Here is an 11,935-nt window from a genome sequence, read left to right as displayed (position 1 = left end):
CAAACCACTGACAAACATCTCATGCTTGGCTGCCAGACATTCCTAGGACCTCCTGGCTATATATATGATCAATAAAATAATCCCAGGGCTGACCTGCTTAGATGTGACAAGATTTGAGCAGCCTGGCTTATCCAGGGCCCATTCCGCACACATTGGATAATGCACTTTCAGTGTGCTTTGGCAGCTGGATTTTCCTGTGCAGAACAGGAAAATCTACTTCGAAAGTGCATTGAAAGCACATTATCTAGCGTGTGCAGAATGGGCCCAGGTCAGGGAGTCTTGAATATAGTCTTGATCTTGGTCCTCACGGAGGAAACCTGAAGTGCTTCCTGGATTGTACTACCAGATTCCACCAGTCCTTAAAAAATACCCCCCCCCCCAATTGCAGTCAAATCTATGAAAGCCAGAAAAGCTGAGACTGACCACGGCACAGTCATCATAGATGCTCTGCTCTCTTTTTGAAGAACTGGAGGAAGACGCATATGTAGGTAAGGGAGAAAGAGAATGTGAAACATTCTATGTGGATCTTCCTGTTAGTCCCATGCCTGCAAGTACAATCTCTCCTTCCTTTAGACCAGGGGTAGTCAAACTGCGACCCTCCAGATGTCCATGGACTACAATTCCCATGAGCCCCAGTGGAATATGCTGGCAGTGGCTCATGGGAATTGTAGTTCATGGACATCTGGAGGGCCGCAGTTTGACTACCCATGGCTAGACCCATGCCAAAGGGGGGTATTGAATTTCAAGCCAGTTCTTGTGAGTCATTGAAAGCCCTAAACCAGCATTCTAGAATTTGAAACTGGTACTCAAACAGTGAACCTATTTACTTGGGAGTAAGACTCAGGGATGTCACTGCAACCTGTTTCCAGGTAAACAGACAATAGAACCTGACCAGTTTGCCAGTTAAATTTGAACACGCCAGTTTCAAAGGGGCCAGCAGGTCCCATCAATATGAATGGAGCCACACACAAATTCAGATTGTAGGGCCAAGGAAAAGCAAGACATTAACACTTGTTTTCAAATGGCCATTTCATTCAGAAATTCCTTGCCCCCTATCTGCAAAGTCCTCACAATGTGACTACTCCGGAAACAGCACCCCCTAATCCCATTTTGCCCAAGCCTTTAAAAGCAAGGAGCAGGGGGTCCGGACTGCTTCACCTCCTCTAAGGGAGGGGGGGAGCTAATACTTGTTGTACACACACAGGGTATTGTTGTGTCCCTCCACCAAACAACACACACTAACCCATACAACACAGCACTCCCGTAAAACCTGGTAGGCGATTGGATTGACTCCCTTGAAAAAGCGCGCGGGTGTGCATGAAGTCTGAATTGTGTAGCTTTCATGATGCAATCCTCAAACCACGTGTCCCGGTGCAATATTGACTTTTAAAAAAAAAATCGGGGCTGCTTGCGGGGAAGTGGCTTGAACCTTGCACGGTTTTTGTGGTTATTTTTTTGTGTGCGCGGGAAACGAGGCAGGAGTCGGTCTGTCGGGTCTACTCACGAGTAAGCCCGGGGGCTGGAGCACAGCGGCGCTCCCGGCTGCTCAAAACCGGACCTGCGCCCTCTGGACCTTTTGCAAGTCGACGTGCAAGGCCAAGCCGTGCACCCCCCACACCCCAAAACCCTGGCAGGCGCCTGTTTGTACAGAAAGCAATCCTGTTCCGTCCCGACGGCGCGCCTCCGGAAGGAACAAGCGTGCCCGGGGATCCCAACCCTCCACTGGGGCGCTGTCTGCCTGCAATCTCTACAATCATCTTCGAGCTTACTCCAGAGTAGGCTGGATTTCAGCCAGACGCAACCCGCCTCGAGCATTTCAAGCGTTCCCTTTCGGGGGGAGGGAAGGGGTGGCGCAAAACAAAAAAAAAAACCCGACAATACCTAAAAATCACAATATATTACTACTAATCATCAACTCCTGCATTCCACGGGGAGCCCATCTCCCCGGGGCACGAGCCCGGCGTCCCCAAGAACTTGATCCGTGCACCGGTTCGGAGCCCCTCCGAGACTGCGGCTCGCGTCCCCCCTCCCCCGGGTGAAGCAGGCCACCAGCATTTAGCCGCTTTTCGGGGCTGGGGGGGGGGGGTGCAGACCGAGCATTGGCCTTCCCCCCTGGGGTGCGCCGCCACAACCAGCACAGGGAGGCGTCTTTCCTGCGAGCGAGCGAGCCCCCCGCCCCCGGCTGGCGTTGCCCTTTTGAATCCCTCGCCGCCGCTGCCGCTGCCGCCGCCGCTCCCAAGCGCTGGCAGGCCGGAGGGAGCCGTCGGGGAGGGCAGAGTGAATGCAAGGCCGGGCGAGCCAATGAGCGGGGACCGGATGCGATATATCCTCTGGGACAACAGCCGCACTATTCCCTCCTCAGATCCACATGACGCCATTTACAGCTTCTTTTGCGGAGAGATCACCGTGCCTCCTCCGGAAAGAAGACGAGGGGGGAGGAGGAGGAGGAGGAGGAGAAGAGGAGGAGGAAGGGGGGGCGAGGACGAGAGGGGAGGGGAAGCGCAGGAGGGAGAGGGACCAGAAAAACGCTGGCCCTCTGCGAGCACGGAGCTCGGAGCGATCGCTTCCTGCCAGCCGCCGAAACAAGCCCCGCAGAATATTGCTGCCTTTTTTTTTTTAATTATTACTATTCCTTCCCCTTTCCCCCCCGCCTCCCTTTGCAAAACTTTTCTTTTTCCCACCCCTTTTCTTTTCGCGCGCCCCCCCCCCCGTTCCCGTTTGCAATCCACACACACAGGGAGAGAGAGGGAGAGAGAGAAAGCTGCCTTCGGAGAAAACACGTACTGCAACACTTTGCTCCCGAGGAAGCCTGCGAAAGAGCCACCACGCGAGGGAGAATTTTCACTCTCTCTCTGTTTTTAGTTTTTGCTCTCCCCCCCCCCCCCAAAAAAAACAACCAACCCAACTCGCAAGCGACCGGCACACAAAAGCTAAAGCTAAGGAGGACTGCTCGCAATCTAGGGGGGGAAGGAAAAGGAAACGAGCCAGCTGGGGGATTTTGATACTTTTTTTTACCCTCCCTTTCTTGTTCAAGTGCTCCTTTGATGTTGCTTTTCCGGGGCTCCCCCCTGCACGATCCATTAAGAGAAAGTGACTCGGGATTGACGAATCGGCCTCTCGTTCCTTGAGGTGGGGGGGGGGGAGGTCGGAAAAAAAGAGACCAGGAAATTCAACGTGCGTGATTGCGAAGAAGAAGAAGAGGGGGGACACCTCAGCCTCGCCTGGGAGGAAACAAAATTGGGAGACTTTCCCCATGTTTTCCTGATCCTTTTGGGTTGGCTATTTATTCCCGTGTTCTGCCTGGAGGGACGAATCCAGAGTCTCTGGTGGATGTTTTCCTGGTCGACTTCCAATGATTCTTTGCTTGCAACCTGGACTGAAGTGAGTTCTTTTTTTCGGAACGGAAAACCCGCACGGGCTTTTTTTTGGGGGGGGGGGGGGAGCTGGTCGGATTAACTCGCCCAACCGCAGTAGGGAGAAAATCCCGAGGGGGGGGGTGGAGAGAGAGGGTTTGAGGCGTGTTGGTGCAGTCATCACGGTGACTTTCCTCTTTTGCAAAACAATCTTTTTTTTGGGGGGGGGGGTGATGCTTTGTCAATTTCGGGCCACTCCCGGTGGGGTCCCCCCCCTTTTGGGTTTAGTATGTTATGAGGGGGGAGAACAGTCGGGGACGGTGCATCAGAGAAGGGGACGATTTTCCGGGCGGTGGGAAGCGTTTCTTTGGCTTCGAGGGGCGAGCGGGGGGGGGTCTCCAGGGCGGAAATTTGCCCTCCGGTCGCAGCTCCACCGACAGCAGGCTCGCTTCTTGCCTTGCTTTAGAATCGTGTTCCTGAGGCCCGGGGGCGGGGGGGGAGAGAGAGGAAGAGTCGCCCTCCTGCTTCGATCCTGTCAAAACTGGGTCGAAAAGTCAAAACTCTTCGAGTCCAGCTTCATTTCGGAAGCGCGCTGGAGCTTGGCGTTTAGGCGCCCTTCTTTTTAAACGTGTGCGGGTGGAATGCTCGCCCTCTCCCTCTCTCTCTCGGTGCAATTCGGAAGTGAGTTGACGCCTCGTGTAAACGTGTTTTACCGGGGGGGGGGGGGGAGGACCGGAGCGGAATGTCGGATTTCTCGCTTGTCTAGAGAAACGCGCTTTTGACATATCTCCCCCCCCCCTTCCACGCGCGCCCACAGTGTCTCTTCTGGAACTTTTAGATTAGAAATTACTTTTTTTTTTGTTAAGGTTTCTTTTCCCAAAAGAAATACACAAATGCCGTCTCGATGTGGGCCGCCCCCTCCCCCCCCCCGGTCCCTGTTAAATCGCTCCGGATCTCCCCGGTGCTGAAGGGAAGGAAACGGGTGCGAAGGAAAGGGGGGATCCGCGGAGGAGGGGGGGGAGCGCGGAGGGTTTTTTTTGAAAGGCCTGGGAAAGACGACTTCTGAGCTCGACAGCCGCAAGTTTCACCTTGCCTTAAAGAGAAGGGGGGGGGAAGCGTGCGAGAAAAGCAGGGCGTGTGAAGTGCAGTTTCTCCCCCCCTCCCGAAGATCCAAAGGACCCCTCCCCTCGTTTAATGTGTTTTTAATCCCTGGATTCGGCTGCGCTATTTAGCAGCCGGAGCGGCCCTCGAATGGACTTTGGCTTTTGCAAAACCTGTGGCCTTTGGGAGCGCTTCCGTGCCGAGAGATAAGACAGCGGGAGGGGAGGCGAGGGGAGGGGAACCCCAGTCCAGGCTCGGCTCTCTTTTCTAGGGGGTGCGGCTGACTTGGGGAGCGGAGAAAGTAGAAGTAGCTGCCTACCCCCCACGCCACCCCACCCCACCCCCGGCCTCGAGATGGGAACAGGCTCCTTGGGCAGTAACATTCTGCAGATCTATTTATTAGGCGAAGAAGAAGAAGAAGGGGGGGCGAAAGCAAGCCGCGAGGGCCACTTTGTCATTCATGAGGTTCGGATTTGCTTGAAATTTACACAAATTGGACAAGATGTCGAGCGAGCGCGCCCTTGGCCGAGGGGGAGGGGGACGCGTGTGTGTTGGGGGGAGGGAGGGAGAGAGAGAGCTCTCCTTGCAAAGCACTGCCTTCTTGAAGCCTGCGCCAGGTGGGAGTTGCTGGGGGAGAGGGGAGGGGGAGGAAGGGGGAGACGCCAGGAAAGGAATCGATTGGCTCCAGCTTACCTGCCCGGAAGGTGCTTTGAATGGAGCCGATATGTAGGTCGCTTTACATAACTCCAATGTGGCAAAGCTTCCATTGGCCTCTCCTGCTGGGAGGGGAAAAGGCAAAGCGTGTTTCCTGATAAGGCAATCTTATTAGGAGCCTTGTGATCCCTTTCCTTCCCTCCCGCCAGGATGTCTCCTGTTTCCCTCCAGGTTGTCTCTCTTTCCCGTGGGGGGTTCCTTTGAACCCTTTTAGAAGCTGGCCTATTATTACTATTGTTACTATTATTAATTGACTGCCACTCTCGTTCGTGGTGGTTTACATAACATTTAAATTTAACACCCAACATAAAACAATGCCCAACAAGTCTTTAAAAAAAACCCAGATGGCAGAACAACACAGTCTGCAGTATACTCCTTCATTCCCTCACCCCCAGCCCCTGCATGCACAGCCATCAACCCTCCAGGAAGTAGGTTCAGACAGGGGTAGTCAACCTGTGGTCCTCCAGATGTTCAAGGACTGCAATTCCCATGAGCCCCTGCCAGCAACCGCTGGCAGGGGCTCATGGGAATTGTAGTCCTTGAACATCTGGAGGACCACAGGTTGACCACCCCTGGCTTCAGAGACTATTCAGGCTAACCGTTTTTTATAAGCCCGTGTAGGGAGGTGGTGACAGTTCTTCCTAGCCCAGCCTCAACAGAACACCTGGCTGAAGTGATCCATTTTACAGGCCCTGCAGAACGTAGACAATTCTGTCAGGGCCCTGAGCTCATCTGGGAGCTTGTTCCACCCAGTTGGGGCCAGGACCAAAAAAGGCCCTGGTTGAGGCCAGGCGCGCCTCCCAGGGGCCAGGGAGAACCAGCAGATTCCTACCTGCCGAGTAAAGAGCCCTGCGGGGGGGCGTGAGGAAAAGAAGTGGCCCCTCAGATAAATGGGACCCAAGCCGAAAAAGGCCTTGAAGTTAAGAACCAGAACTTTGACCCTGATCCGGAAGCCAATTGGCAACCAGTGCAGCTGCCTCAGCATAGGCTGGGCGTGAGCCCTCCAAGATGACTTTGTGAGGCCAGCAGCATTTTACACCAACTGTGATTTCCGGGTCAGAGACAAGGGAAGGCCAGCATAGAGCGAGTTACAGAAGTCTAATCTGGAAGTGACCATTGCATGGATCACCGCCTGGAAAAAAGGAAGAGGTTTCCTGGAGGCTTCCTCACACACACACACACACACACACCCCTGCTAAGCAGCTTGTCTCTGTTGCATGCAGGGCCGGAATAAGAGGGGCAGGAGAAAACGGAGAAGATTCCTGTTTTTTTGTATTGCTTTTTTTTTGGGGGGGGGGGGAGGGGACTGGCAGCAAGGATTTGGCATAAGGTTTGGATGCAATGGCAGCCCAGTCCGTTCTCCTGTTTGCTTGGTGAAGTATGTTCCGTGATCCCCTAGCTGTTTCCAAGCAAGCCTGCAAAAGAAAAGGGGAACATATACAGCATTATTCTCTCCCAAGGGTGCCCTTGTTCTGTGACCTCTGCGAGAACGAGCACCGTGCTTTTCAATCAAAAATTAGGGAAGAGGACTTTGGTTTGGTTGTGTGTCCGTGAATCCGAGCCACAATGCGGTATGCTTGCAAGTCATGTTCCATAGAGTTCCCCAGGTGTAACTCTCAGGTCAGGACAACGGAGAGGCCAGCCTGAGCTGTGTTTACTCAAAAAGAAGAGAGGGCCAGCCTGTTTCCTCCAAAGTTCTGCGGATTTCGGCGTCGTTGCCTTCTGGTTATGCTCAGGGTTGCAGCATTAGATTGAAGTGTAGTCAGGTCATGATTTGGGATTGGACTGCACCCGTGTAAGGCTTCACAATCTGGATTCTGTGGGTGCTGCGAGAAAAATCAAATGTTCCAGTGTCTGTTTTCCAGGCTAGGCGTTGGCAAAGCTCCTTTCCCATATGCGGCGAGGAGGTACGGGAAGCATTAAGATGAACGTTACAGTCCTGCGGTTTGTCGAATCCCTGCAGGAGCCTTGTGCCTGGGGAGCCTTTAGAAACCACCTTTTCTGGTCATGTTCAGGAAGTGAGTGGATTATCTCTGGGCACTTGGAATGTGCAATAAAAAGCCCTGCGGCGTTTAGCACCCAGGTCCTGATAACTTTGAATGGCAGAGCATTGCACAACTATCAAAGCTCCGGAGGTGTATGCCGTGCTTAAGCTGTTGATGATCGGGCCTCACTGGGACATTTCAGTCTAACCTGAGAAGCTTTATGGCGCTTTTAGAGTTGTTGGGGGGGGGAGGGGGGAAGCGTCCAGTTCCGCTTGTCATTTAACACCAGTGGCAAACCGCCCCTGCTTGGACCACCCTGCGGATGGAGTCACCACAAGTCAGTTATAAGCTTATTGGGCAGAGAGGAGAGCGACAGGGTGGGTTTCTGCCCTTGGGGGTCCCTGGTTTGCTTGCAGAGCTGCTCGCATTTGTTCAATGCACTGCAGTCGTGACATTGTAATCTTCATGGCGACCTTGCAGGATGAATCGGATTAATAACCCCTGGTTTTGCCGATTCAAAGAGAATGGTTTGTCCAAGGCCGCTGAGCGGAGGGAAGTGGCTGCATTTGAACCCAGAGCTTCCAGCTCTGTAGCAAAACTCCCCAGTATCCATTTGCAACAGTGCTGCGTGGAGGGAAAGCTACCGTTCATGGCTATGGCCACCCAATTCTATGTATGTTTGGGAGTTGGCTCCAGTTGACTATTTACAGCTAGCTGCTCTGTGGAAATGCCTGGGAATCTCCCGCACATGTGTCCACATCTGTGGTGTAGGAGGGTTTAGAGCGCCTAATGTTTCTAGAACCACAAATAGGGGTCACCGTCTCTTCTTGCAGAACGTCAGTAAGTAGAATTCTTTTTGCAGGTGTATGTATGAACGCAAGGAGCAGATGTCTGGGGATGCACGTATCATAGGGAGAGAATGTTTTAGGAATTTGACTGCTGGCCGGCCAGGCGGTTGCCAGCTTGAGCTGCATGCTGCATCATGTGTAAGTTAACTATAAAGAAGTGGTTTCATGCAGGTTCTCCGTTTATATGGGAGGGAAATAATGGTAGGGGTGGAGCTGCTTGTGGATTCCTAAAACGCATCTGAAAAATAAAGCGTTTTACTGTCTAGCACATGGGAGATCCTGTTTTTGGGTTGGCTTCTTCTCCAGGAAGAGGGATCCCCTCTGTCACCTAAAACAGGGTATGCGTGGGACCTGAATGGGCAAAACTCATATGGGATGGAAGCTGTAGTCAGGAGACTGAGCAAAGAAATAGCTTGGCCCCAACCCTTTGTTTTTACTGTGTGTCGGTATTGGGGAATGCTTGGGCACCCATAAGGAAGTCTTGTGGTATTCGTAGGAGCTATCGTGCCCGTGAACAGGTTCCACTCTCTTAATAGTGAAAGCCCGTTTCAAAATTACGTGCTTCGGTAGCTAGCACCACATATTTTGTTTGCATAAGGTTATGTCATTTGCTGTCTGGTCACAAGGTGTTGCGGTACACGTAGGGTTAAGGCACGCGATAGACTGGGGAAGTGGAAAGAGAGCCGTAAATGCTAATCCTCTCCTCTATTCTTTGCCCTAGGATTTCAGATGTGTTCTAAGCTTCCTGGAGTGACTACTCTTCAGGGTACTGATGGAGACAAGAGTTCAGAATGGCAGCGGGTCACAGGCCTTGCTACAGGGTCAGCATGACGGCGGGAGGCAGTATGGAGAATCCGACTTGAGGGATGTTTTGGCCCAACAAGTCCACGTCTTGTCCTTGGACCAGATCAAGGCGATCCGAAACACCAACGAGTACACCGAGCCCCCGACCGTGGCTCCGCGGCCCGCGGCGAAAGCGGCCCCCCGTCCGTCTGCCCAGCACAAAAACGAAAGGCCGCACGGATTGACTGAACAGCGTCATGTTAGGGTCCAGCATCCCCCGGTCCACGCGTCTTCCCGGGTACCGCTGTCCCGTTCCGTCAGCACGGTCAGTACCGGCTCGCGGGGCAGTACGAAGACCAGTACGAGCAGCAACTCGTCGGAACACAGACTTCTGGGCTCCTCGTTGGGGACCGTGGTGGACGGGATCATCCGGGCACAGCCCAAGTCGGAGCTGAAGCCGACGGAGCTGAAGCCCTCTAGCAAGGAAGATTTGCACCTGCATGCCTACCGGTGTGAGGACTGCGGGAAATGTAAGTGTAAGGAGTGCACTTATCCCCGAACCCTCCCCTCCTGCTGGATCTGTGACAAGCAGTGTCTTTGCTCGGCCCAGAACGTGGTTGATTATGGGACTTGCGTCTGCTGCGTGAAAGGGCTTTTCTACCACTGCTCCAACGACGACGAGGACAACTGCGCCGACCACCCCTGCTCGTGCAGCCAGTCGCACTGCTGTACTCGGTGGTCCACCATGGGACTGGTCTCCCTCGTCCTGCCTTGCTTGTGGTGTTACCTGCCGGCCAAGGGCTGCCTTAAGTTGTGCCAGGGGTGTTACGACCGGGTGCACAGGCCAGGGTGTCGCTGCAAGCACTCCAACACAGTCTGCTGCAAGGTGCCCCACGTCCCCCCCAGGAACTTCGACAAGCCGACATAGCATCGCTAATGAGGCGTCGGGGGGGGGGGGAAAGTAATAATCGGGATGATTTCGTTCCGCACCCTATGCAGCCAGTTCAATGGCACTATTAGGACGGTTTGGGGAGGGGGGTTTGCAGTGACCGGCTTTTCTTTGTGTGCTTGCATGGGCCAGCTTAAGGGATATGCTTGTTAGTGCCCACCTAACGGAGGTCACAGTGGGAGGGGTACGTTCCATGGGGACTCCAATATTACATAAGCTAACACAACTGAGACACTCCTAGGCAATCGGTTGTGGGTTCTTTTTTGTTTTGTTTTAATGAATAGTACATTTGTAAATTAGAACACTACTTCACCCCGGTCCGAATTCTTTTCTGCCAGAGATGTGCTATATTTTTGTATATAGGATATTTTCAACTGTGAAAAACAACAAGAGGTGTCATAGAAGATATGGCACAGGTCATGAAATATTATACTAATATGTTGTACATTCAGAAGAATGTGAATCAATCAGTAAGTTTTTAGATTGTATTTTGCCTTATGGAAACCCCTTCAATTGCAAGACTCTTGATTTTTCTTTTTTCCCCCCCTCCCCTTTTGGGCTTCATGTATATTGTACAGTTACAGTAAAATTCAGTCTTTATTTTCTAATTTTTTTTCCAACATATTGTTTAGTGTAAAGAATATTTATTTGAAGTTTTATTATTTTATAAAAAAAATATTTATTTTATGAGGCATCTTACAAATTTCACCCCCTTTTTATGAGGATGCCACTGTTGCTGCAAATAAGGGGTGAAAGATTCATATGTTCCCTATAAAATAGAAAATATATTAACGTTTGAAATTAAACTGGGCTGTTTGTCATTTTTCCCCCCCCCCTCCCTTCTTGATCTCCGAGTAGAAAACTCTCTTCTGTAACGAAAGTTATATTCACATGTTTGTTTGTTTTTAAAGAAAAGATCAGATCATGGGGATGTTTATAAAAGAAGCAGACATAACAGAAGGGAGGGAAGCTACATAGAGAAGGGGGAAGAGTCAACATAAAACGAGGGAGCGTGTAATAGCAAGCCATGACCAGAACGGGATATCATGATATACACATGGCTACCGTGAAAAAGCAGCAGTCATGTGCCTGAAGTTTTGCTCCCATCTACATTTGTGCTTCCCTGCCAGGGCATGAATAAGTTGGCCTAGCCACGCAGCTGTTGGTTTAAGCCAGGGGTAGTCAAACTGCGGCCCTCCAGATGTCCATGGACTACAAATCCCAGGAGCCCCTGCCAGCATTCGCTGGCAGGGGCTTCTGGGAATTGTAGTCCATGGACATCTGGAGGGCCGCAGTTTGACTACCCCTGGTTTAAGTGGTAGCTGTGTGTCAACATGGTAGCGTCTGATTCTGGCCTGTGTTAATTGCTTCTGAAGTGTCTGGTTTACGAAAAGCTCTCAAACCTCAGAATGAAGAGGCAGTTAATGAGATGAAACAGTGAGTGCAGAATTTATATGTGGAAGAATGTGCCACGGGGAGTTAGCAATCATTTTATGGTGAGCCTTTGGCAGGCAAAAAGAAATTTTGCTTTGTTGGTTTGTCAGCGGTAGCTTTTACCTCCGCTGAGGTCAGTATCTTTCTGCTGCCAAGTTTTCCACCGGAAGTCTAGAAAATAATTTACCTGTCTATATTAACAAACCTTTCCCCCCTTTTTTGGTTCAAACCATGCGCCTCTCAAGTCTACAGCTCCTAGTTGTAATTATGTTACTAAACCCCACAAAGGTATGTTTAGGGAGGTATTTTTTAAAAGTGTATGTGAGAGAGAGAAAGAGAGAAGTCCCATGTTTTATGGTTAAAAAGGAGGTGAAGGAGGTTTTTGTTTGCAACCCTTTTATAAGCAGGGCAGAAAGCATTCCCTGACATCTGTTACTCAGAAAGACTGCTTATGCACATGGAAGTTCCATTAGCTGAAGAGCCCATGTCACCACGGAATGTTTTAATTCTCTATTTCTTCTTTCCCTGTTGCTTCGAAAAATGGTTTTGCTGAATATTTGGCGTTGATATTTCTACGCTGTGTCTGAAAATTGATGCTTGAATGTGTTGTGAACGATCTATCAAAGCTTAGGACCACTTCAGTTGCTACTTAAGTCCTATGTGGGCTGCACTTGTACCAAAATACAAAAGCCACATGGATGCATGATGACTTTTCACATGCTGTATCAAGGTTAGGTGGAATTTGCAGAAAGCTTAGTGTATACATAG

General features: G+C 51.3%; 1 protein-coding gene across 3 annotated transcripts; it reads left to right on the top strand.

Annotated features, from left to right (window-relative positions):
- Window positions 1-2,496: 2,496 nt before the first annotated feature.
- On the top strand, window positions 2,497-10,539 carry SPRY2 (sprouty RTK signaling antagonist 2). Of its 3 annotated transcripts, none has more exons than XM_077343870.1 (2): window positions 2,497-3,381; window positions 8,723-10,539. In XM_077343870.1, exon 2 carries the CDS (start codon window positions 8,774-8,776, stop codon window positions 9,710-9,712), a length of 939 nt encoding a protein of 312 aa, XP_077199985.1. In that variant the 5' UTR covers window positions 2,497-3,381; window positions 8,723-8,773; the 3' UTR covers window positions 9,713-10,539. The 3 variants fall into 3 exon arrangements, with proteins under 3 accessions (XP_077199985.1, XP_077199986.1, XP_077199987.1); XM_077343871.1 differs by lacking the exon at window positions 2,497-3,381 and adding an exon at window positions 6,488-7,993; XM_077343872.1 differs by lacking the exon at window positions 2,497-3,381 and adding an exon at window positions 8,016-8,139.
- The last annotated feature ends 1,396 nt before the right edge of the window (window positions 10,540-11,935 follow it).

The sequence above is a fragment of the Paroedura picta genome, chromosome 6 (assembly GCF_049243985.1).
Source record: "Paroedura picta isolate Pp20150507F chromosome 6, Ppicta_v3.0, whole genome shotgun sequence".
Classification (NCBI taxonomy): domain Eukaryota; kingdom Metazoa; phylum Chordata; class Lepidosauria; order Squamata; family Gekkonidae; genus Paroedura; species Paroedura picta.
The sequence above is the reverse complement of the archived record's forward strand: the minus strand, read 5'-3'. Positions and strand labels throughout refer to the sequence as shown.

Bases quoted from the DNA above. Each gene is read 5' to 3' on its own strand.
- SPRY2 (XM_077343870.1), top strand. From the start codon at position 8,774: ATGGAGACAAGAGTTCAGAATGGCAGCGGGTCACAGGCCTTGCTACAG.